The 26,594-nt window shown below is 45.7% G+C and overlaps 1 protein-coding gene across 2 annotated transcripts in view; it reads right to left on the bottom strand.

The window, feature by feature from the left end:
- LOC120021583 (neuroligin-2-like) overlaps positions 1-12,703 on the bottom strand; it is a 59,878-nt gene extending 47,175 nt beyond the window's left edge. Inside the window, exon 1 of one of the 2 annotated variants that reach the window (XM_038965382.1) lies at positions 12,268-12,703. In XM_038965382.1, the coding sequence (XP_038821310.1) occupies positions 12,268-12,691 (424 nt within the window). In that variant the 5' untranslated portion in view covers positions 12,692-12,703. The remainder of the gene's footprint in view (positions 1-12,267) is intronic. The other variant, XM_038965383.1, reaches the window with a different exon arrangement.
- Positions 12,704-26,594: the final 13,891 nt, after the last annotated feature.

Genomic DNA, 26,594 nt, shown 5'->3' with positions numbered 1-26,594 from the left:
TATTATATTATACACTTAACAGTGTGAAGTTAAATTAAATGTGTTGTATTGAGTAGAAGTGTGAATTTCAGTGACAGGTTTTTGGAGAATGTTTTGAAAACGGATGCCAGGTCACAGATTTCTTCCCACTGTGGTATCGCGATACTACTTGATATCATGATACTTGGCCTGGTGTCGTATCGTTTGTTAAAATGTTGGTATCGTAACAACACAACAAGAGACCATCTTCTCTCTCATTTTCAAAAGACTCCCAAACAACCGAAAGCCAAAAGTAAGAGAGCATTACAAATACAGCTTGTCCTGCGGAGACAGCCCCAAACTAGTCTGTTTCACTGCACAGTATCTAGTTGAGAGGTGCCTGCTGAAAGACCCTAGAGAACATTTCCCATTTATTCCCTACGCATCAGTGCTTTGTAGAGGAAAATCAATGAGGAGAATCAAGCCATCATTCTTTGTGGTTAGAAGGCAGGCAGGGGAATGCCAACCCATCATGGTGCATCTGCCCACTCAGCCCCTTAGCTCAATGCTACAGCCCTCAGGCTACAGCGTATCCGGGCCCTCATCACGTCCACAGGGACTGGTCTGTCCTGCCAGGATAAACAACTACATTCGGGGGATGACCAGGGACATACACATACATACACACTCACGCACGCATAAACTTAAGCACACACATTTCACACATTCATACACACAAAAACATCCCATCCAGCGACATCAATGCCCTCATAAGAATGTCCCTCCCTCCTCCAGAGTATCCCTACAGGGAGCCTGGCAGGGGGTGGTGGTTCAGTATTTACACAGCCATGTGAGGGCTTCTGACAGGGCTCCCCTACGCCAAGGTCACACAGGTGGCCCACATTAAGCTTTAACGTTAACAGTGGTTAAACGTTCCATAGAGGACAGCCAATAACAAGCATTATCAGAGTGACCCCCAACCCCTCTGGCGCGCTGCTCTCTTTAAGCCTGGCCGATAGGGATCCTGTTCATTTGTTTATTGTCTCGATCTGTCAGTGGAGCGCTACATGGCCGGCACAATCACTACACGGCTTTTATAGTCCCTCTCAATCACTTTTAGGATTCAGCACGCTATCCTGTCCCCACACCCGACACGCATGCGCACACATGCACACGCACACACAGCCACCTGGCATGCTAGCTATGCTAACACCACTCTCTCCCTTTCTGTTATAGGGTGTTAACGACACACTACTTTCTCCCTACGTGTTGGCGATACACTCACTCATTTAACAGACACAGTGTACTCTCTGTTGGTGAGCCAGCAGCTTTATCACTCTCACAGTGTGCTAACTACATCTTTTCGCCTGTCTTCTGATGGCTCCCTCATAGGGTGCTAACTACATCTCTTCGCCTGTCTTCTGATGGCTCCCACATAGGGTGCTAACTACAGCCTCTGACTGAGACAGATCTATTGGCAAAACGCACGACCAAACCTCTGCAGTAGTGGATGAATGGCGAACTGGATGAGGGACACACCCAGACCACCAGCACTGCTCTCTCTCGGTCTCTGTTCTCAATTCAATTACATTTAATAAGGGTCTTTATTGGCATGGGAAACATATGTAACATTTCCAAAGCAAGTGAAGTAGATAATAAACAAAAGTGAAATAAAATTTAAAATTATAAACAGTGAATATTACACTCACACAACTTCCAAAAGAATAAAGACATTTCAGATGTCATATTATGTCTATATACAGTGTTGTAACAATGTGCAAATAGTTAAAGTAAAAATGGAAAATAAATATAACATAAATATGGGTTGTATTTACAATGGTGTTTGTTCTTCACTGGTTGCCCTTTTCTTGTGGCAACAGGTCATACATCTTGCTGCTGTGATGGCACACTGTGTCATGGCCGTCAAAAGGAGGAGACCAAGGCGCAGCTTGGTATGCGTACATTCTTCTTTATTACAAGAATGAATACTGAACAAAACTAATAAAATAACAAAACGAACTGTGAAGCTATACAAATGAGTGCTGACAGGCAACTACACATAGACAAGAACCCACAAATACCCAAGAGAAAATGGCTACCTAAATATGGTCCCCAATCAGAGACAACGATAAACAGCGGCCTCTGATTGGGAACCATATCAGGCCACCATAGACATAAATATACCTAGACCTACAAAAAACCCTAGATATACAAAAACCCTAGATAAGAAAAAACTAGCATACCCACCCTAGTCACACCCTGACCTAACCAAAATAATAAAGAAAACATAGATAACTAAGGTCAGGGCGTGACAGTACCCCCCCCAAAGGTGCGGACCCCCGACCGCAAACCTGAACTTATAGGGGAGGGTCCGGGTGGGCATCTACCCTCATTGGCGGCTCTGATTCTGGACGCCGCTCCGCCTCTTTACACTGATCCCTCCGCCTTTGTAGGTCCGGACCGTGGATCATCGCCGGAGGCTCTGGACTGCGGATCATCGCCGGAGGCCCCGGACCCTCTCTGGAGGCCCCGGACCGGGGACCCTCGCTGGAGACCCCGTGCCGGGGACCGTCGCTGGAGGCTCCGGACTGGGGATCGTCGCTGGAGGCTCCGGACTGGGGATCGTCGCTGGAGGCTCCGGACTGTGGCCCGTCGCCGGAAGCTCTAAACTGGGTACTGTCGCCGGAAGCTCTGGACTGGGTACTGTCGCCGGAAGCTCTGGACTGGGTACTGTCGCCGGAAGCTCTGGACTGGGTACTGTCGCCGGAAGCTCTGGACTGGGTACTGTCGCCGGAAGCTCTGGACTGGGTACTGTCGCCGGAAGCTCTGGACTATGGAAGCGCGCTGGAAGCCTGATGCGTGGTGCCGGAACTGGTGGTACCGGGCTGAGGACACGCACCTCAGGGCGAGTGCGGGGAAGAGGCACAGGCCGTACTGGACTGTGGAAGCACACTGGAGGCCTGATGCATGGTGCCGGAACTGGTGGTACCGGGCTGAGGACACGCACCTCAGGGCTAATGCGAGGAGCAGGAACAGGCCGTACTGGACTGTGGAAGTGCACTGGAGGCCTGATGCGTGGTGCCGGAACTGGTTGTACCGGGCTGAGGACACGCACCTCAGGGCGAGTGCGAGGAGCAGGAACAGGCCGTACTGGACTGTGGAAATGCACTGGAGGCCTGGTGCGTGGTGCCGGCACTGGTGGTACCGGGCTGGGAACACGCACCTCAGGGCGAGTGCGTGTAGGAGGCACAGGATACACTGGGCCGTGGAGACGCATTGGAGATCTGGAACATAGAGCTGGCTCAATGCGTCCTGGCTGGATGCCCATTCTAGACCAGTAGACCTGACTCAGCCAATCTCCTCGTGTGCCCCCCCCCCCCCCCCCCCCATTTTTTTTTATTGGGGCTGCCTCTCGTGCTTGCCTTGTTTGTATTTCTCCTCATAATATTGCCGTTCCGCTTTTGCTGCCTCTATTTCCACCTTCGGAAGGCGATACTCCCCAGCCTGCGTCCAGGGTCCTGCTCCGTCCAAAATCTCCTCCCAGGTCCATTTCTCCATAAAACGCTGCTCCTCCTTTTCACGCTGCTTGGTCCTTTTGTGGTGGGTTCTTCTGTCATGGCCGTCAAAAGAAGGAGACCAAGGCGCAGCTTGATATGCGTACATTCTTCTTTATTACAAGAATGAATACTGAACAAAACTAACCGTGAAGCTATGCAAATTAGTGCTGACAGGCAACTACACATAGACAAGAACCCACCAATACTCAAGGGAAAATGGCTACCTAAACATGGTCCCCAATCAGAGACAACGATAAACAGCTGCCTCTGATTGGGAACCATATCAGGCCACCATAGACATATATATACCTAAACCTACAAAAAACCCAAGACAAGTCTCAGAGTCTCTCTCAGAGTCTCTCTCAGAGTCTCTCTCTCTCTCTCTCTCTCTCTCTCTCTCTCTCTCTCTCTCTCTCTCTCTCTCTCTCTCTCTCTCTCTCTCTCTCTCTCTCTCTCTCTCTCTCTCTCTCTCTCTCTCTCTCTCTCTCTCTCTCTCTCTCTCTCTCTCTCTCTCTCTCTCTCTCTCTCTCTCTCTCTCTCTCTCTCTCTCTCTCTCTCTCTCTCTCTCTCTCTCTCTCTCTCTCTCTCTCTCTCTCTCTCTCTCTCTCTCTCTCTCTCTCTCTCTCTCTCTCTCTCTCTGCAATCAATATGTAAGTGATTTCCTCCCACCCCTCCCAGGTGTAAGGACAGTTCCAGTAAGGGGGTTGGGGTTGAGAGGGGCGAGGGATGAGGCACGACAGTTAGACAGACTAGTAATGGAGGGGAAGTTAGATTAGGCCCCTGCCAAGTCAGCACTTTCCCAGCAACACTCTAAAACCACACCTAACCGCTTAATGGTGAAGAAAAAAAAAAGAGCTTAAGCTGCGCACAGGGAGCATTTCCACTGAAATGGACCCGTCTTCCTTTGAAATGGAGCAGCAGACTTCAGTTAAAGACTTTACATGGGCCTAATGTTTCCTGCTTCCTGGAAGCCCATGACTCTGTGACGAGTGAGGAGACTCAATCTGAGATGATTGTTGGATGTGTTCAGTTGGGTTCTGTTGTGCTGTCAAAGCAGGATTTTGTGTAAGGGGGGAAAAAATGTGATGTGCTGGAGTACAATGTGGGATGTTTTCTGCAGTGCATATTGGGATGCGACAAGCAGGTATGACAGCATTGTTTCCTAACAGAGACAGTGACAGCGACAGAGACATGGCTCTGTGGGGAGAGAAACAAACAGGTTTGCCTGTGTTCAGTGACGGTGCCAGAACTGTGTAGTGTGCTGGAGCTGGGGCCTGCTCTCACAGCTAGCTGACAGAGACAGCGCTACAGAATTGTCAGTTCCGTGTGGCCAGCCAGACAGTTAGAGTAGGCGATAGCTACAGTACCTATACACCTGCTTGAATGGCTTGGCAAGAATGGCCTCAATGTTCCCAAGGTTTTCCAAGAACACCGTAATACAAACATCGATTCTTGAAACACTCACGAATACTCCACCAGTACATCACAAACACACATTTACTATACCTCATTTCCACTTTCCTCATCTCTAGATGGTCATCAGTTTCACTCTAAGGAACTCATTGTTACATTTCCAGGAAAACAATGTTGTATGGAGGCACAACAGGTCTAGTAAACAATGGTAGACATATTATTTGTCTGCTTACTATTTTACAAGAATATTGCAGTTCGATTTGAAAGCCTTGGTTTAGAAAAGCCTCCTGAGTGGCTCAGCGGTCTAAGGCACAGCATCGCAGTGCTGAGGCATGACTCGACCTTCGCCTCTCCCAAGCCTTTTGGGGAGTTGCAGCAATGAGACGAGATTGTAACTACCAATTGGATATCACAAAATTGGGGAGAAAAAGGGGGTAAATTTTTTCCATTGCTGTCATTCTTACATTCTTTTGCAGTTTTCCCCTTGATTTGAACACTGTTTATTAGGCTAAGTGAACTTGGCTGTGTCATGGTTCCACCGGTCACCAGAGGGCAGCAGAGACCGTCCTAGAGACATTTACAACACTCAGGTGTGTCCTATTTACTCGTTATGATTTCACTGTTAAAATAGGTGTGTTTTTCTGTTGTCCTTTGCAGACGCTTGAATTGTTTACCGTGTGCGTTCGTTTCCTCAGTGCGTTTTCGAGACTTGGTGTTCGTTGTTTTTCAAGTGTACTGTGATCCTGCGGCTACCGATTCTAAGTATCCTTAACCACTGATTCCTCGTCTCTTCTCTGCACCTGGGTCCAACCTCACCAAGTCACAGGCAGGAAACAGATGCAGCCAGTACTAGTGAGAAAAAAACATCTTAAGCGTAATAATCATCCACACCGAAAAAACTAACTGATCATTTGAACAAGCTTGATTTGAATATGTGCACTTGAAATGTAGCTGGGTCAACATTGGTATACAGTGTCCATCTCAGATTGACTTACTGGCATTCAATGAAATCCAATGGATTGATCATTTTAAGTCAGCTCCTGTCCTGTTAAAGAGCAACTGAACACACCAATTCTGCATGTGTTTCTCTGTTGCTCATTAAGAAAAATGAGATTTCCGTCTTGGGGTGAGGTTGGATGTGACAGTTGCTGATGTTTGTCCCCCATGAGACACCATAGGAACAAAGCCCGTATCATTTCCTCAAAATATTCAGAATGAAAACTTCTAAATCTGCAATTAATTTGAACATTTTTGCAGAGGAGGTTTTAGTCGTGCAATTTTTCATCTAGCTACAACGTTTGGGGCAGTATTTCTCAAGTAAAAACATTATAATTAAAAAATAAGTGCGCAACTTGTTTTGTTATGTAAACAAAGTCCGATCCGCTGCCTGCTGGGCAGAGCTGAGTTTCCCAAAAGCATCGTAACACTAAGATCATCTTTCGTCCATTTAGTTTCAATGGAATTAAGATGCTCTTAGTGCTATGATGCTTTTGGGAAACCCAGCTCTGGTCTGTCTCACTGTCTGTGTGTTATGCGGTAATATTGGATAGAGTGCAATCACCACAGCAGTGTATCCATCTGTATTAGTGAGCATTGCTGAAATCAAAACCCAACCCTCAAGTAATTCATGACGAACTCACTTACAAAACTCTGTTTTGGATGAGACTGACTTTATGACTAAAATGATCCTATTTACACTTTGTAGTCAATTTTGACACTAGAATAAATGTTTCTGACTTATATAGATGCCACGTAGGGCATTTTCTACCAGAGAAGTTCTTTATTGCCTTCAGTTGCGCTTTAAAATACAGGGAGCCCCCCTCCCAGTTCTAAAAAAACTGTTTCTCCATGTTTGAGTGAGCATGGAGCGGCCTGAACACAAGCTGCCGTCTGCTGTCCTTGTCCATTTCCCCAGTGCCGTAAAGGGGATGAAGCTGCATATGGTCATGTCTGTGCTGTGTGTTTGACGAGGTGTCTGACACAGCATCAAGCCCCCACCATGTCCCTGCCAGCGGCTCCAAGTACTCCCTCCATCCCTGGCTCTGTGGCCATGCCTGCTGAAATATGTTTTTTAATAAAGAGTCTGGACGGTAAACGGCCACTCCGCCAGCGATAAAAATGAAGGATCTGAGGCTCTTGGCTGAGGAGAGTCTGGAGGAAATAGGAAGGCAATGACACAGTGCTCTCATCGAGCAGGCTGGCGGCTGGCACAGCACAGGAGATTCTCTACGTGAGGGAACTAGGCACAGCTGGACTAAATAGAGCCCCTATGTGTGTGTATTTGTGTGTGTGTGTGTCAACTCACTTCTCGCTCTAACATTAGGTTTTGTTTTCATTATTCTAAAAAGCCATTTGAATTTCATTTGAGTTGAGGACGCAGCAGGCTACATAACGGCCTGGTGGGGAAGGACATGGAACTGATTTGCATTCAGAGCATGTGACCTCATCTACCACAGTCAGCATAGACAGGAAGGAGGGAGTGGGGATACACATCAAATCTAATTGTATTTGTCACATGCGCTGAATACAACAGGTGTAGTAGACCTTACCGTGAAGTGCTTACTTACAAGCCCTCAACCAACAATCCAGTTCAAGAAATACAATTAAGAAAATATTCACTAAATAAACTTAAGTAAACAAATCTAATCAAATCAAAAAGTAACACAATATATTTACATAACAAAAATGAGGCAATATACAGGTACAGAGAGAGGGAAGGAGGGAGGCGCTCAGAGGCAGAGAGCAGAGGGGGTTCTGAGTATTTCCTCCTATGGTATTACTCTTAACATTGGGCAGAAATGTGTCATGTGTAGTTTCCTCTGTGCTCTGTGAGTGTTCGGTCATTCTAAGGCCTCAGATACAGGTAGCAGATGGGGGTACATTAGAGGGCCACGAGCCTCGGGCACTTGGTCATGTGGGATATGGAACTGTGATATGTGGAAACTGTAATAATCCATATACCGGAGGCAAGTTAAAACATGTCAATACTGCGTGAACATGGAAAATTCATGTTTTGAAATTCAAGAACACTCAATTCTTTCTCTCACACGCAAATAAGCAAACAGGAAGTAACACACAGGGACAGCAACAGGCCTGTGTGAGCAGTGACCCTAACAATAAGTGACAGACTTTGACAAGAACACAAGCCACATGTAAAAAACACTCTCTCTCACAGACAGGCACTCCGGTAGCCTTGGGAATAACCAAATCACACACACTCAGTTTTCCTCCCAAATATAAGGAATTTTTTATTATTTGTACTTTTACTTTTGATACTTAAGTATATTTAAAACCAAATACTTTTATACTTTTACTCAAGTAGTATTTTATGGGGTGACTTTCACTTTTACTTGAGTAATTTTCTATGAATTAAGGTATATTTACTTTTACATGTATGACAGTTGGGTACTTTTTACACCACTGCTTCTACATTGTCTTGGCTTTGCGCTTAGGGTCATTGTCCTGTTGGAAGGTGAACCTTCGCCCCAATCTGAGGTCCTGAGCGCTCTGGAGCAGGGTCATTGTCCTGTTGGAAGGTGAACCTTCGCCCCAATCTGAGGTCCTGAGCGCTCTGGAGCAGGTTTTCATCAAGTATCTCTCTGTACTTTGCTCTGATCATCTATCACTCAATCCTGACTAGTCTCCAAGTCCCTGCTGCTGATAAACATAAAAACGTCAACAGAAGGACGCTGCCATCACCATGCTTCATCGTAGGGATGGTACCAGGTTTCATCCAGACTTGGCATTCAGGTCAATCTTGGTTTCATTAGACCAGATAATCTTGTTTCTCATGGTCTGAGAGTCCTTTAGGTGCCTTTGGTAAACTTCAAGCGGGCTGTCATGTGCCTTTTACTGAGGATTGGCTTCCGTCTGGTCACTCTACCATAAAGCCCTGATTGGTGGAGTGCTGCAGAGATGGTTGTCCTTCTGGAAAGTTTCTACCAATTCCACAGAGGAACTCTGGAGCACTGTCAGAATGACCATCAAGTTCTTGTCAGTTTGGCTGTGCGGCCAGTTCTAGGAAGAGTCTTGATGGTTCCAAGCTTCTTCCATTTAAGAATGATGGAGAACACTGTGTTCTTGGGGACATTCAATGCTGCAGAAATGTTTTGGTAGCCTTCCCCCCAGATCTGTGCCTCGACACAATCCTGTCTCGGAGCTCTACGGACAATTCCTTCGACCTTATGGCTTGGTTTTTGCTCTGAAATGTACTTTCAACTGTGAGACCTTATATAGACAGGTGTGTGCCTTTCCAAATCATGTTCAATCAATTGAATTTACCACAGGTGAACTCCAATCAAGTTGTAGAAACATCTCAAGGATGATCAATGGAAACAGGATGCACCTGAGCTCATTTTCAAGTCTCATAGGAAAGGGTCTGAATGTAATGTTTTATAAATTTTCAAACATTTCTAACAACCTGTTTTCGCTTTGTCATTATGGGGTATTGTGTATATATTGATGAGGAAAATGTTTTATTTAATCCATTTTAGAATAAGGCTGCAATGGAACAAAATGTGGAAAAAGTGGTCTGAACACTTTCCGAATGCACTGTATTACTGCCATAACACTATAGACTGAAAATTAACTTAGCTAGTTCTATAAAAAGGTCTATAGTGTGAGGTCAGTGTAACAGTACTTCATAGCCATACAATAGTCCAGGGGATCAACATATCTATGGTAATTCCATGTGGAGTAAGGTTTGTAATGTGTGTGTGTGTGTGTGTGTGTGTGTGTGTGTGTGTGTGTGTGTGTGTGTGTGTGTGTGTGTGTGTGTGTGTGTGTGTGTGTGTGTGTGTGTGTGTGTGTGTGTGTGTGGCTTATGTTCAAAACCACCTGCTAATTAGCTACACTGAATTAAGAACATATACATTTTTTTTGTGAAATCCTCCTCTTTCCAAATGGGTTGACTTGGTCCTGATTCCAGAGAATATTGAAGTAACACTGTTATGTTCCATTATGCCTTCAATGAGTGAAAAATAAATCAATGTTAGGATCAAATACAGAATGTAGCTAAATACTCGTTCTCTCTCCTTAAAGCCACAATCCAGAGTCAGTTGTTCAACCCAACAGCAGCCTCAACACTGGTTTGGGTTATGATAGGGTAAGGCCTAATCTTACTACATTTGCACACACTGTACATAGATTTTTCTATTGTGTTATTGACTGTACGTTTGTTTATCGCATGTGTAACTCTGTGTTGTTGTTTTTGTCGCACTGCTTTGCTTTATCTTGGCCAGGTCGCAGTTGTAAATGAGAACTTGTTCTCAACTGGCCTACCTGGTTAAATAAAGGCAGTTGTATATCATTAATTGAAGAAAGAAAAACGTTAAACAGCAGGACATCTTACCGATTGTGCCTTTAAGTTACTAGGTCAATCTTCAGCAGTAAAGTTCTGTCACATAGCATGTAACCAGAGCTCAGCAGACACCTGTCAGAACGCTGCTCAATGCAGATGGAAACAGGCAGATCTGCTGAGGCAAGCACTTCTTATTGAAATGATTGGTTCAAGGCACTCCATTGCAGCAATGCTTTGGCTCCACCAATTATGACACGCTACAGAGGTGTAACCTCCATGACAACTCAGGAGATGACATATCATCTGGAACATATGAAAAGTCTCTCAACCTGATCCTAGGTTTACTGTTACTGCTTACTGAGCTGAGCATGTTAACATTTCATACCTAAAGTATTACCTTCAGGAAAGGAATTTCATTTTTGAGTGTGTGTGTTTGTGTTTGTGAGATGGTCTTGAAAATAATTCATTTTGAGTGATATAAATGGCTTATTAAATAGGTTAACTCCAAAAACGGACTGGCAACACTGCCTGAAATCTGATTATAGCCTATGCTCAGCTTCAGTGAAATTTAGTTCACAAAGGATTCCAGGAGCACAGCTGAAATTCTCAGAACTGAATGCACTTAACATGCAAGCCCACCGGGCAGCCTAAGATGGAGATACAAATCCCATATACAGTATGTAAATGATAAACCTAGAAGTCTCACAAGTATGTGCAAAATATATTAGAACAGGCGTGTGCTAATATTGTTTTCCGAGCCCACAATAGAGAAACAAACACAGCCCAGAGTCGGACAATAAAGATTCTCTGATGTATACATACGATTCATCTATTTGTTTCATTGGAGGGACATGTTTTTTCTTTTAATACTGTGGCATAGATTTATTGTTGTCCATCGCCAAGACTGAACGTTTCTTTTGTGTTTCTACGTTCTGTAGTCCATTTTGTTATTGAAATGTCTCAACAATCCTCAAGCTACGTGTAAATACACTTATTCAACAAAATGTGGACATAGCAGTGAACTGTGGTATCCTTCACAGAGGAGCGGGAGTAGCATTGCTAACAAACACTGTCCTTTTTGACCTAGAGTACACTTGAAACAAAGCATGAAACCTCACTATAGACTGCAGCTAATGAGTAGAAGTTATTGGGATAAAAGCATCCTTTGCTCTGACAGTACCACAGCACGGTATGTAAATCAACACTCTGCCTGAACAAAAGACTGAGCAGTGATCGAGACTGACATAAGTGTAAGTGCTTCTATTCTTTGGTAATCTCATGGGTGTTTATTGGCACAGGTCAAGAGCCCTTGCGTCTCTGATAACAATCTCCTGACTTAATGATCCAAATGATACCACTCTATAAAGATGTCTCAATAGCATTCCGTCTGGTTGGGACCAAATACCAGTTGCACTGTGGCATAAAACAGTTGAGGAGGATGAAAAACAAACTTCCTTATTTTACACACTACTGTCTTACTCTTGGGTGAGATCAAATAAAATGTTATTTGTCACATGTGCCGAATACAACGGGTGTAGACTTTACCTTGAAATGCTTGCTTACAAGCCTTTCCTAACGATGCAGAGTTAAAAAAGAATCATACAAATATAAAAATAGTAACAAGAGGAATAAAATACACAAGAATGGAGCTATATACAGGCAGTATATAGATCAATGTGCAGGGGTACGAGGTATTTGAGGTAGATATGTACATAAAGGCAGGGTAAAGTGACTAGGCATCAGGATAGATCATAATAGGAGATGGCCAAGAAGGACCTGCTTCTCAAGCTGAGACAAAACACAAGATTATTAGTGATACCTCAGAGGTGTGAATGTGGTAATTTACCCCAAGCCTTAAATAAACCTACTCCATACCTTACCTTACTTGACATCCTGTCCTATCTGACACACACTGAGGAGACATCTTAATCCCCAGAGCCTCCAGCAGTAGCACCACTAGACTGTAACAGTTAGCCCCAGCCTGCCTGTCTGACTTGAAGTGTAATCTGGCCTGAGAGATGGAACAGGAGCTGGACTCACCATCCTCAGTGGGCACGTAGACATTGAGGTACAGACAGTCCTCACTCTGGTTCTGAACGTAGCCTGCTGCAGCGTCCAGGTTGTCAGTGAACCACACCGGCAGCATGATCTCAGGCAGCACCCCGTGTACGTTCTGCGGGCACACGGGGGCAAACTGGGTGGCGTTGCGGATCTCCTGCCAGGAGCCTGGCGCCTCTGGGGGCTGGAAGCGGCGCTCGCCGATGGGCGGGGTGGCGTAGGGCACGCCCAGGTACTGCTCCACGGGTCCCAGGATCTCGTTGTTTAGTTCCTTCCTGACGCCGCGCAGCTTGCCGTAGCCCGTGGTGACCATGGGGTGTTTCCCGCTGAGGTCGGCCCGCTGGCAGGAGGACAGGGCCAGGCGGAGGGCCAGGCCCAGGAGCCACACCAGACACGGGTCAGACATCCTGCGGGGGCTGGAGCGCCGCGTCCCACCGGGCCCCGGACGTCTGGGGCCACTCTCTGGGAAGAAGGACATGTCCTCCGGTCTTCTGCCCAGCAAACTAAATATGACTAGGAGTTCACTCGTGGGCAGCAAAGAGTAAAGAAAGGACCTCCCAATACCCTGAAATTAGTAGGTTATTGGAGATACTGGGAGAAAGAAGGTATTGGGAGGGGTGGGGGGTTTGGTCAAAATCAGAGGTGTAGAGTGTGTTTTCCTAGCATAGTGTGAGAGGCGAGAGAGCAGGTGTAGAGAGGGGGAGGGACGGGAGGCATCCTCAGCTAGACTGTCTGCTCTGGTCCATCCTCCTGAGAGCTCCTGATAGGCCAGCTGCAGACTGACAGCTTCCACAGCCAACACGCCACACCTGGGTACACACAAAGGTCAGAGGTCATACTAAGTTAGTGGGTCTGTGTTTGGAAAGAGAGAGACACAACATGGACAGTAGCTGTTTTAAGTAGGTTTTAAAATACCAGAAACAAAGAACTTTCTTCTGAAACTCGTCAGTCTATTCTTGTTCTGAGAAATGAAGGCTATTCCATGCGAGAAATTGCCAAGAAACTGAAGATGTCATACAACACTGTGTACTACTCCCTTCACAGAACAGCGCATACTGGCTCTAACCAGAATAGAAAGAGGAGTGGGAGGCCCCGATGCACAACTGAGCAAGAGGACAAGTACATTAGAATGTCTAGTTTGAGAAACAGACACATCACAAGTCCTCAACTGGCAGCTTTGTAAAAATGGTACCCACAAAAAAACAGTCTCAACATCAACAGTGAAGAGGCGACTCCTGGATGCTGACCTTCTGTCCGGTGTCTGTGTTCTTAATATTATATTTATCTTAATATTATATTTTTATTGGCCAGTCTGAGATATGGCTTTTTCTTTGCAACTCTGCCTAGAAGGCCAGCATGTAGAGACTGGGGTTTTGTGGGTACTATTTAATGAAGCTGCCAGTTGAGGCGTCTGTTTCTCAAACTAGACACAAATGTACTTGTCCTCTTGCTCAGGCCTCCCACTCCTCTCTCTATTCTGGTTAGAGACAGTTTGCACTGTTCTGTAAGTAGTACACAGTCTGGTGCGAGATCTTCAGTTTCTTGGCAATTTCTCGTATGGAATAGCCTTCATTTTTCAGAACAAGAAAAGACTGACGAGTTTTAGAAGAAAGTTCTTTGTTTCTGGCCATTTTGAGCCTGTAATCGAACCCACAAATGTTGATGCTCCAGATACTCAACTAGTCTAAAGAAGGCCAGTTTTAAAGAAGCAATAATCAGGACAACAGTTTTCAGCTGTGCTAACATAATTGCAAAAGGGTTTTCTAATGGTCAATTAGCCTTTTAAAATGATAAACTTGGATTAGCTAACACAACGTGCCCTTGGAACACAGGAGTGATGGTTGCTGATATGGGCCTCTGTATGTCTATGTAGATATTCCATAAATAATCAGCCGTTTCCAGCTACAATAGTCATTTACAACATTAACAATGTCCACAATGTATTTCTGATCAATTTGATGTTATTTTAAAGGAGAAAAAAAAGTGTTTTTCTTTTAAAAACAGGACATTTCTAAGTGACCCCAAACCTTTGAACGGTAGTGTACATAATGTCCTTGAGCTGCCACAACCACCTGAACAACAGACATGTTCCCATATTTTAACTAGGCAAGTCAGTTAAGAACAAATTCTTAATTACAATGACGGCCTACCCCGGCCAAACCCGGACAATTGTGCAGCGCTCTATGGGACTCCCAAGCACAGCCGGATGTGATGGAGCCTGGATTTGAACCAGGGACTGCGCCACTCGGGAGCCCACATGTACACGTCTTAGATATCCATCCATGCTACGGCACTTTGAAGTAATCGACTTGACTCAGAGAACACGACAGCAATAAAAGCCTGTTGACACATCAATCAAAATAAATAAAATAGTGTGACACCTCTCACTCTCCCCTTTGGTGAATCTGTTGGCTCCCCCCTCACAGCTCTGTTTAGTTGGTTCCTGTCTTCTCATGGTTAAACTCGAATGGGCGGTGCTAATCTGGACCTGGCTTTGGGAGATGGAGCAGTTTAGAAGTGATGAAGGCTTTATGTGGCTGGCGCTCACTGTCTGCAGAATACCCACCACCCCACCTCTACACAGCCCCCCGCCACCCCACCTCCACACAGCCCCCCGCCACCCCACCTCCACACAGTCCCCCGCCACCCCATCTCTACACAGCCTCCCGCCACCCCACCTCTACACAGCCCCCCGCCACCCCACCTCCACACAGTCCCCCGCCACCCCACCTCTACACAGCCTCCCGCCACCCCATCTCTACACAGCCTCCCGCCACCCCACCTCCACACAGTCCCCCGCCACCCCATCTCTACACAGCCCCCCGCCACCCCACCTCCACACAGCCCCCCGCCACCCCACCTCCACACAGTCCCCCGCCACCCCATCTCTACACAGCCTCCCGCCACCCCACCTCTATACAGCCCCCCGCCACCCCACCTCCACACAGTCCCCCGCCACCCCACCTCCACACAGTCCCCCGCCACCCCATCTCTACACAGCCCCCCCAACCCACCTCCACACAGTCCCCTGCCACCCCACCTCCACACAGTCCCCCGCCACCCCACCTCTACACAGCCTCCCGCCACCCCATCTCTACACAGCCTCCCGCCACCCCACCTCCACACAGCCCCCCCAACCCACCTCCACACAGTCCCCTGCCACCCCACCTCCAAACAGCCCCCTGCCACCCCACCTCGACCTCCAATTAGCCCCCCCACATCCACACAGCACCCCCACCGCACCTCCAGACAGCTGCTCTCCACTCCACCTCCAGACAGCCCCTCTCCACCGCACCTCCAGACAGCTGCTCTCCACTCCACCTCCAGACAGCCCCTCTCCACCGCACCTCCAGACAGCTGCTCTCCACTCCACCTCCAGACAGCCCCCCCACCCCACCTCCACACAGCCCCCCCACCCCACCTCCAGACAGCCGCCCCACCTCCACACTGTATCAGTCTGAGGGAAGGGAGAAAGGAGCCAATAAAGACAACTCCATTTATTACCAAGCATCTGACTCCCATTTTAAGACAGTAACGGTCTGTAACGGTGTCTCACCGTAAATTACACAGCTATACTGTGTGGATGTAAATTACTATACTGTAGCCTACAAATTCAACTGAGTTGGGAATATAGTATCAATCAAATCAAATCAAGTTTATTTTATATAGCCCTTCGTACATCAGCTAATATCTCGAAGTGCTGTACAGAAACCCAGCCTAAAACCCCAAACAGCAAGCAATGCAGGTGTAGAAGCACGGTATGTGCTTCTACACCTGCAGTATGTGTATTCCTTACAAAAAGGAGAGAAATATATTGAACAATTAAATGGAAAAATAAGCGCAATACTGTGAAATTGTACATTTGATTCCGAGAGATAAATGGACAAAGTGAGATATATGACACGCTGAATCTGTTGTTAAAAGATAAAATATAGTGTGGGTCGTAATGGAGTGAGAATGTGTGATTTGAAAAGAAATTCTTAGGTTTGTATCTCAGGCTGCCAAGTGGAGAGGCAGAGGAAGGAGTCAGGTGCCAACCTATTAAGTTTCAAGTTTTAATGTCACATGCACAAGTACAGTGAAATAACTTTCTTGCTAGCTCCATCCCCAAAAATGCAGTAATCAATAACAATGTAATACTAAAAATAACATGAGGTAGAATAAAAACACACAAGAAATAAAAATAAGAAATAAGAAGAACAGGATAAAGTAAGTAAGCATACTATATACATGGTCAGTCAGTTCTAGTACCATATTTACAATGTGCAGGGATACTGGAGTGATAGAGGTAGATATAGTACATGGCCAAAAGTATGTGGACACCCCTTTAAATTACTGGATTTGGATATTTCAGCCACACCTGTTGCTGACAGGTGTATAAAATCGAGCACACAGCCATACAATCTCCATATAGAAATATTGGTAGTAGAATGGCAAGTGCTGAAGAGCTCAGTGACTTTCAATGTGGCACCGTCATAGGATGCCACCTTTCCAACAAGTCAGTTCATCAAATTTCTGCCCTGCTATAGCTGCCCCTGTCAACTGTACAGTAAGTGCTGTTATTGTGAAGTGGAAACGTCTAGGAGCAACATCGGCTCAGCCGCAAAGTGGTAGACCACAAGCTCACAGAACGGGACCGTCGAGTGCTGAAGTGCATAGTGCGTCAAAAATGATCTGTCCTCGGTTGCAACACTCACTACTGAGTTCCATACTGCCTCTGGAAGCAACGTCAAGACAAGAACTGTTCACCTGGAGCTTCATGAAATGGGTTTCCATGGCCGAGCAGCCGCACACAAGCCTAAGATCACCATGCACATTGCCAACAGTCGGCTGGAGTGGTGTAAAGCTTGCCGCCATTGCAATCTAGAGCAGTGGAAACACGTTTTCTGGAGTGATGATTCACGCTTTACCATCTGGCAGTCCGACGGACGAATCTGGGTTTGGTGGACGCCAGGAGAACGATACCTGCCCCAATGCATAGTGCCAACTGTAAAGTTTGGTGGAGAAGGAATAATGGTCTGGGGCTGTTTTTCATGGTTCAGCCTGGGCCCCTTAGTTACAGTGAAGCAAAATCGTAACTCTACAGCATACAATGACATTCTAGATTATTCTGTGCTTCCAACTTTGTGGCAACAGTTTGGGGGAAGGCTCTTTCCTGTTTCAGCATGACAATGACTCTGTGCACAAAGCGAGGTCCATACAGAAATGGTTTGTAGATATCGGTATGGAAGAACTGGCCTGCACAGAGCCCTGACCTCAAGCCCATCGAGCACCTTTGGGATGAATTGGAACGCCGACTGCAAGGCAGGCCTAATAGCCCAACATCAGTGCCCGACCTCACTAATGCTCTTGCGACTGAATGGAAGCAAGTCCACGCAGCAAGGTTCCAACATCTGGTGGAAAGCCTTCCCAGAAGAGTGGAGGTTGTTATAGCAGCAAAGGGGGGAACAACTCCATATTCATGATTTTGGAATGAGATGTTCGACGAGCAGTTGTCCACATACTTCTGGCTATAAAGTGTATGTATAGGGTAAGGTGACTAGGTATCAGGTTATGTGATAAACAGAGTAGCAGCGGCGTACATGATGATTTTATGTGAGTGGGTGTGTGGGTGTGTCGAGTCAGTATAACTGTATGTGGATATTATGTGTGTGTGAGCAAATGATGGAGTGTTTGTGTGTGTGTTGGAGTGTCAGTGTGTGTGAGTGTGCAGGGCCCTGTGAGTGTGCATAGAAATAAAATAAAATACAAGGGTCAACTCATATAGTACGTGTAGCCATTTTGTTATCCATTTTGTTCGCCAGCTATTGCAGTTTTATGGCTTGGGAATAGAAGCTGTTTAGGAGCCTGTTGGCGTCAGACTTGAAGCACTGGTACCGCTTGCAGTGCGGATCAGAGAGAACAGTCCATAGCTTGGGTGGCTGGAATCTTTAACAATTTTCCGGGCCTTCCTTTCACCCCGCCTGATATAGAGTTCCTGGATGGCAGGTACATAGGCACCAGTGATGTACTGGGCTGTCCGCACCACCCTCTGTTCGCCATGAGAATGAGGGTGGTGCTATTGCCACACCAAGCAGTGATGCAGCCAGTCAGTATTCCTCTTATCTAGGTGCGAGAGGGCAGTGTGGAGTGCAATTGAGATTGCGTTGTCTATGGATATGTTGTGACGGTATGCAAATTGGAGTGAGTATAGGGTGGCTGGGATGATGGAGTTAATGTGTGCCATAACTAGCCTCTCAAAGCTCTTCATGATTACAGATGTGAGTGCTACAGGGAGGTAGTCATTGTGGCATGAAGCCTTAGAGTTCTCAGGAACAGGAACTATGGAAGTCATCTTAAAACATGGGGATTACAGACTGGGACAATGGGAGGTTGAAAATTACTGTGAATATGCCTGCCAGCTGTTCTGCGCATGCTCTGAGAACACGCCTTGGAATACCTTCGGGCCCCGCGCCTTGCGGGTGTTGACCTGATTAAAGACCTTACTCATGTTGGCCTCGGAGAGCGAGATTACCCAATCGTCTGAGTCAGCATTTGACTATCAGGTATTCACAGACGGACAGAGATTTACACCCAGATGAGAGACCTTTTGACCGATATGACATCTTGCCAGCAAACAACGAACCATCCTGTTTTAAATACAGCCCATTAAAACAATGAAGTACGATGAGGATTATGATCCCAGTTTGGCAGGTGGAAAAGCCAGAGTACATCTTCCTATGTCACATTGTATATGAGGGTATCAGGACAGAGATTATGATAAAGCATGACACATTTCAAGATGTAGGTTTTAGCCCATTGGTTTTTGAGATGGAGTAGTGGACCATTGGAATTCCTATACTTGATAACTAAGGATTTATGTATCGATCTACGTGTAGATGTGTTTCTCAATGTTATGGTGCTGCTGTGGCCTTGGCGTTGACGTAATGATATACTCTACGGGTCTATCAGGGTGTATATTCATCACGACTGCTTCCAGATATGAGTCACCATTGTATATGTAATGAGATCTCGCTGTCTTTGCTCTGACTATTGGAGATCGTCAAATGTCCTTAGCCATGCATATTTATCAGATACAATTAGGGCCTGCTGCATATCGCATTTGGCTGGTGGGCTGAATTTAGATTTCATAAATATGGAATTGTTTTTTTAACCCCACACCCCCACCTGAAAAACAAAACAAGACATAACAAAGAGAAGCAGGAATATGATTAAACAAAACAACACTACATCGACCACACCTTCAAAAACACCCCATTATCGCCCTGTTTCCCATCCCACTCTCAAAGGTTACAGAGCAGGATGAAAGGAGTGATGGGTAGTTATGAGAGGAGAGGGGATATTACCCTCCACTGGATAACAGGACAGTGATAACACACAAGACGCAGCGCTAGGCTATATCATGAATATGGGCAACACAGCTGGAGCATAATATTAGCAGCAACCCCCCAGCCATACGCATAATATTATCACTTTCATGAGAAAGGATCCACCACCATAAAACAAAATGAATGTCAAAATGTATTCTGGTCAAATCACCACTTGGTTTCTTAGCAACGTTACTAACAACCCTCTCAAGAATCATGTTCTCCAGTCTCTCCAGGGTTTATGATCTCAATGTTCACATGTTCTGAACTTCATGACACAGAAAAATCATTACAGGAAGGGACGCTTTTTGGATGACATTTTGTCTGTGTCATTCACATTCCTATTTAATAGTAGACGTACTACCAAAATAAGTGTGGTCATTCCTTGACCAATCAGTAAGCAGGACAGAAGGATAAAGTCTAGGTATGCAGCAGCATGGAGAGCAGATTAGAGCAGTGATGTTGTGGTATGAGTTGCTGGCAGTCAGAGCACGGACTCCATAGCAACCGATAGCATGGGTCTATGCTGGAGACGGCAGGGCCCACTGGTTCTAGACAGCATGATGAATTACACACCCAGGAGCTGTCAATAAAAAGTGCTTACATTTCCTCTTCAATAAGAGCCCTGCAGCTCTTTATGTTGCAGGGGGCAGATGAACTTAGACTACCTCCCTGCACAGGCACAGGCACACACACACACACACACAAACACACACACACAGAGTCTCCAAGAGATAGGTTTATTTATATATCAGCATGATAAGGTCAGCTCATAAATCACTCAAAGATATGACTTTCTTCGGGACGCAACATACGTGTAAAAGCATGCATGTATGTGTGTGTATGTCTGTATGTATGCGGATGTCACTCAGTCACGGAGGGTGTTGTGTGTTCTGGCCAAGCGGAGTGCTAGAATTAGCATTTAGGTCCTTGGGAGGAATCCCACTCGTGGGCCCTTATTGATTAGCTTAGCGTGGGTTAGGGTCACGTCCAACAGGGCCTGCAGTCTGACAGACAGACTTCCCTCCCCACTGCCAGCCCAGCTCCCGGAGTGTGAGAGCTACAGACACATACAGACACACACGCACTCTCACACAAGATGCTGAGTATTGACTGCAGGGGGAGGGGCTAGTGTAAGCAAGAATCTCAAATGATTCCACTATCACCTCACACAATAAGAAAGAGAATGATATCTGCATCTCCAAGGAATGGCAAGGGGAAGCAATGGAACCAGCTTCAGTTTCATATATCCATCAGCCATATTGTCCAGGCCCACCACATAGGCCTACAATATGTGTTGGAATTGAGTGTGATGAAAATTCCTACAGACCACAAAAGGGTCAGAAGGTACTGTCATCAGCAGCCCATCAGTAGAAGTGTGTAGTTGAATGTGTGTGTGTATAGGCCAGGGCTGTGTCCTGTAATTGGCGTAACAGTCATTGCGGCTCTGTCAGGTGAGGCTGTTTGATGTAGTAATACCTTCTGCCTCCAGGACAGTTTTACAGCTGTGTTTAAGTGGACGAATGGTCAAATTGAACTGTGAAACCCCTGCAGAATGGCAGCGTTTGAAAAACAGCGTGTCATAAGCTTCTTTGTCTCTGCCGCCGGTGCTGAAAAACACATGCACTGTTTCAACTGTCAAGCTGTTCTGTTCTCCTGTACTAACGCACGTCTGTGGCTGACAAGCAGCTTAGCAGGCCACAAAACAGAAGGCAATGTCTCTGGGAGAACTAATACTTGTTTCAATCTGTAGCAACTCAGGTGTCTGTTTCTATGAGCAGAAAACACTCACACACACGGTTGATTTACTGCAAGTACAGTAATACTGAAAGCTGGGTAATTGAACTCCAATGTTATTCTTAGTTAATCTATCCCTGGTTAATCTACAGTGGAGGGTAATATCCCCTCTCCTCTCCCACTCTGACTGAAACTCTTCTGATTCTTAGTTCAATCTATTCTTAGCTAATCTGTTCTGGACAGCAATATCCCACTGAAGGTTAATCTGTCTGAGAAAATAATCATTTTAGCATGCCATTTCTTGTTCCAGTGTTAATTTCAGGATGACCTCATAATTACACTGAACCACTAGGCTGTCATCCTTCATGAAGGCCGGGAGCTTCATCCCAGAATTCCCTCTGTTCAGCGTGAGCTCCCTCTTCAAGCAGCTCCACTCTGAAAAGGGCTCAGACACTACAGAGCCCCGGTCCATCACCCTCTACCCTCAAACCCCATCTCACTCCAGCCAGGGGAATTTAGAGATTACAACGAAACAAAGTGCCCCACTTAAGGTTATTATTGTAATTAACCCAAAGTTCAACCAGGACTTCAAAATAGTCTATTTGAAAAGTTTCTGTCTACAGGAATCCTAGAGGGGCCAGTGAGAAGGAGATGGAAGACTGTTCAGATTAGATTTTTCTGTGTCTTTATATCTCCCAGAATGCATCCCTACAAGTCACAGCATGAGGGAAACAATCAGATAAACAAGCTCATGAATAATCAAATAAAAGTCAATTAAGGGGACTCTAACGAAGCGGGAGTGGAGGGTGTTAACGAACGAGGGAATGAGACCGGGACATAAAACAGCGGGCAGAAGAGAAGGTGAGAAAAAAAGTCTCTCTGCCTCCGTTAGACCAGACAATCAATGTGTCACCCCATGGTGAACACTGGTCTTTACTCTCAACACCAGCAGCACACACACCAGCCAGCGACTCCCGCACGCACACACACCCACACACACGCCCAGATAAAATGCCCTAGAATTGTACAGTACGCAGTACTTATAAGGGTCAGAGTGTGTTTCTGCATCTGTCCTGGTATTCGTGTGCCAGTGTGCGTGTTACTGAAGTGCACTGGTATGAACAATCTGGCCACACACTAATTACTGTTTATCTAGGCAGCAAACTAGGTGAGGTTTTTTATGTGTGGGGAGAGTGTGAACAGTTTGACAGCTGCTTCCCCTCTAGCCAAGGCTAATTTAAGAAGAGCGATCCTGGCTGAGACAAATGGTCTGAAACGTTTAATAATGAACCCCACTTGATCCTGATAAAAACAGAGGGCAGTGAGCACAGTCCAACTGACCCATTGTATTTGTGTGAAGTCAGGTCAACTGTGTGACGGTATTGGGCGCGTTCAAATGTCATGCCAGGTCCTCTATGACTGCTTAATGACCTGATGTTTTATGTTCTACTTGATAGAAAGATAATAGACGTTTGGAATAGATTTGAGCTGTACTTGTATCTTTCAAAATGTACATGGAAACAATTAAAATGTGGAGATTTGATCAAATGATTCAAGCTGAGAGATTATGAATATGACTGAATATTGCTGGTTTGTATTTATTAAAAATCCCCATTAGCTGCTTCCAAGGCTTCCAAGTTATATAGACTATAAAATATTACATTACATTATATTTCATAACACTTGTCACAACACATTAAGTGTGTTCCCTCAGGCCTCAGGTTGTGTGCAGGCGGGTGTTACATGGGTTGGTGGTCTGTGTGTGTGGGTAAGTGGTGTACCTATAGAACATGGGGATCAGGGGTGGTCTCAGGAGGGGTATTCACTCTGAGCCATTTCAAATGCAACAACTACACTTCATCATGGATTAAAACAGCCACAGCCCATGCGTACCTTCATTTGCCAAACACGCTCACATTACAGTAAAGCGGTCCATGCCTAGGGGCAATACTCCTGCCTTCTTTAAAGGCATGCCCCCTCCAACACAGGGGGGATTAGTCCTGGGAGCTAGGCAGGGGAGCTGGGAGTTACATCTGGGATCAGGGGAGAGAGAGAGAGAGAATGGGATTGCATTTCCTAAAGCTGGCAACACTTTCATACAATATCTTTGAATGAGAAGGCAGTCATGCAGTGAAGGAAGAGTCATGCAGCGAAGGCAGAGTCATGCAGTGAAGGCAGAGTCATGCAGCGAAGGCAGAGTCATGCAGTGAAGGAAGAGTCATGCAGCGAAGGCAGAGTCATGCAGCGAAGGCAGAGTCATGCAGCGAAGGCAGAGTCATGCAGTGAAGGCAGAGTCATGCAGTGAAGGCAGAGTCATGCAGCGAAGGCAGAGTCATGCAGTGAAGGCAGAGTCATGCAGTGTTCACTACTATGGTACACAACTGCATCTCAGTCTCCCCCTTCTCTCTGTCTACCTCCCTCCCTCCCTCTCTCAGTGGTGCTACTGTGGGGGCCTGATCTATGGCACAGAGTGACGTTGGACGAATGAGAGTAGGCGAGAGGAGGATGTATGAGTGATGCTGGGGGAAAGCGTGAATGGGAGGTACACTCATTTCTGACGCGTGAGCTGTTCTTGCGAGCGGTTCTCGACCCGACAGAAAGAGGGCTTTGATTTAGCTGGGGGTCCAGGGCGTCCTGGATGGGCTCCATCCATCTTGTAAAGTAATTACATTACGAGCGTTTCCATTGGAGGGAGGAGGGCGGAAGCTGGGGGATCTCAATGGCTTTATAAATCACATTCACTCACTAGAAACTCACTAGAAACTCACTAGAAATTGGAGGGAGATGGAGGCTTAGAGGGTTCTATTATATTTCATACTTTGTAAAAAAGACTGTCCAACACTGCTGTCAGACCTTAAAAAGACAATTTTAAAATGAGAGTTTGGGAGCTAGGACGAAAGAGATACTGTGGAATTGTTCAGGTAAAACTTTATTAACTATAGTAGCTTTTCAGCTACTAATTTTATTTAGGGCTAGATTCTGTCCGTCTCTGCGGTCTCTGCAAACACAGGAACATTGCCTTTAAATTTCAATCACACTATAGCGAGGATCATCCGCGATACGGATTTAATCTAGGCCTTAATTTAGTTAACTAAGGATTGTTATGATCGGCTTTAGCAACATTACTATACAGTAGTTTGCAAAGTAACGCTGAATAAGCCTGAAATTAAAAGATAGAAGCAATTTACTGTATGCATTTGACTAATGAGGTTGATCACATGCACAACACACACACACACACACACACACACACACACACACACACACACACACACACACACACACACACACACACACACACACACACACACACACACACACACACACACACACACACACACACACACACACACACACACACACAGCGGAGGCTGCTGAGGGGAGGACAGCTCATAATAACGTCTGAAACGGCGCAAATGGGATGGTATTTGATACCATTCCACCAATTCCACTCCAGTCATTACCACGAGCCTGTCCTCCCCAATTAAGGTGCCACCAACCTCCTGTGACACACACACACACACACACACTCTTGCTCTCCCCCGCCACCTCCTCTCTCTCAGGATAAGAATTTGAACTCTTGCTCTCCTCCAGTCATGCCCTGTCTTATAGTGGACTTAGCTAGCATTAGCACGTACACAACCGACCCTAGCATGGACAGAATGGTCAGTGGTGTGAGATGGAACAGAGTAAATAGGCATTTCAACATCATAGCTTTAACCGGTGCTAACTTGTGTATTATAAACTGGGTGGTTCGAGCCCTGAATGCTGATTGGCTAACAGCTGTGGTACATTATATCAGACCGTATACCACGGGTATGACAAAGCATTTATTTTTACCCCTCTAATTACATTGGTAACCAGTTTATAATAGCAATAGGGCACCTGAGGGTGTTTGTGGTAAACGCCACGTTGCGTTGGCCTAAGAACAGCCCTTAGCCGTGGTATATTGGCCATATACCACACCTCCTAGGGCCTTATTGCTTAAATATTGGAGGTCGGTAGGTTGACCTGGCTTGATATGTTTTTCCTGAGGGCCCAGCTGCATGTCACTCAGGTCTGCAGCAGATACAAGATTTGCTCTATCCCTTGACTCAAACCCAATAACATAGTGCCATGCCCTTTGGCATTTGCAATATCTTAATGATTTAATATGTGTGTGTAGCTTACAGAGTTCACATCTATATACATTTCTCTTATTTTTAGTTGGCCAAAGAGTTGATGAGGTGATGGCTGGATATCTTTTTAGCAATGTCCGATATAGAACACGTGAGGTGCACCATAGGGACAACAAAATATGCAACTATGTGCAATGAAAACCAATGAAGCAGAAATAATTGACCTATTTGGCGGTTGACTGGCATCGTATCACTTCTACACCGATAAATAAGACATGCAATATTTTGATTAGTTTTATTGCTGATAGTCGGGAATGTTTTTCTATGCCAGTCTTGGCCGAGAACCTGAACTATGCCAAATGAAAGTTTAATTTGATACCCGAATTTGGCGTGCCTGAAACGCTCCTCTTCAATCTGTCTCTGTCCACGGGGGGAGGTGCTGAAAGACTAATAGCGCTTGCTGCCTAGCTCTTAAGCAGGAAGGCACCCTTCACGTTTCTCTACAGCGGCTCTCTCGCGGCACTGTATATCTCTCCGGCTGCAGAAAACATCTCATTTCTCCAGCTTTAAATTAGGTTTATCAATATTTTCTAAAAGCTATGTATTTTTAAGTTTGCTTTGTTTTAGCAACAGATCCTTCCATTTATTGATTTATGCGGTGAAGACACTAAAATTAAATATGCAAATTATTATGTGACGTCATATCGCTGCATGAGGTCGCAAGAATGTTTGGGGGCCACTCTTGTAATGCATGTTTTTTAATTTTTTTAAATTGCTGTTGGACAAGATCATTTCGAGTCAGCCTGGTAATCTCCATACACCTAATTTATCTCTCTCCGCCCGTAGGCAAGTCATGGCTAAGGCTAACGGTATGGGAAATATCCAGAGGGCTCAAGTCAATTCATAAATATCCCCATAGCTCATGTATGAGAGCAGAGCAGTGATCTACGTACAATGAGTATACAAAATATTAGGAATATTGTTTTGTACATTAAGAACACCTTCCTAATATTGAGTTGCACCCACTTTTGCCCTCAGAACAGCTTAAATTCGTCGGGGCATGGACTCTACAAGGTGTCAAAAGCGT

The sequence above is a fragment of the Salvelinus namaycush genome, chromosome 26 (genome assembly GCF_016432855.1).
Source record: "Salvelinus namaycush isolate Seneca chromosome 26, SaNama_1.0, whole genome shotgun sequence".
Classification (NCBI taxonomy): domain Eukaryota; kingdom Metazoa; phylum Chordata; class Actinopteri; order Salmoniformes; family Salmonidae; genus Salvelinus; species Salvelinus namaycush.
This window is presented reverse-complemented; position numbering and strand designations above follow the sequence as displayed.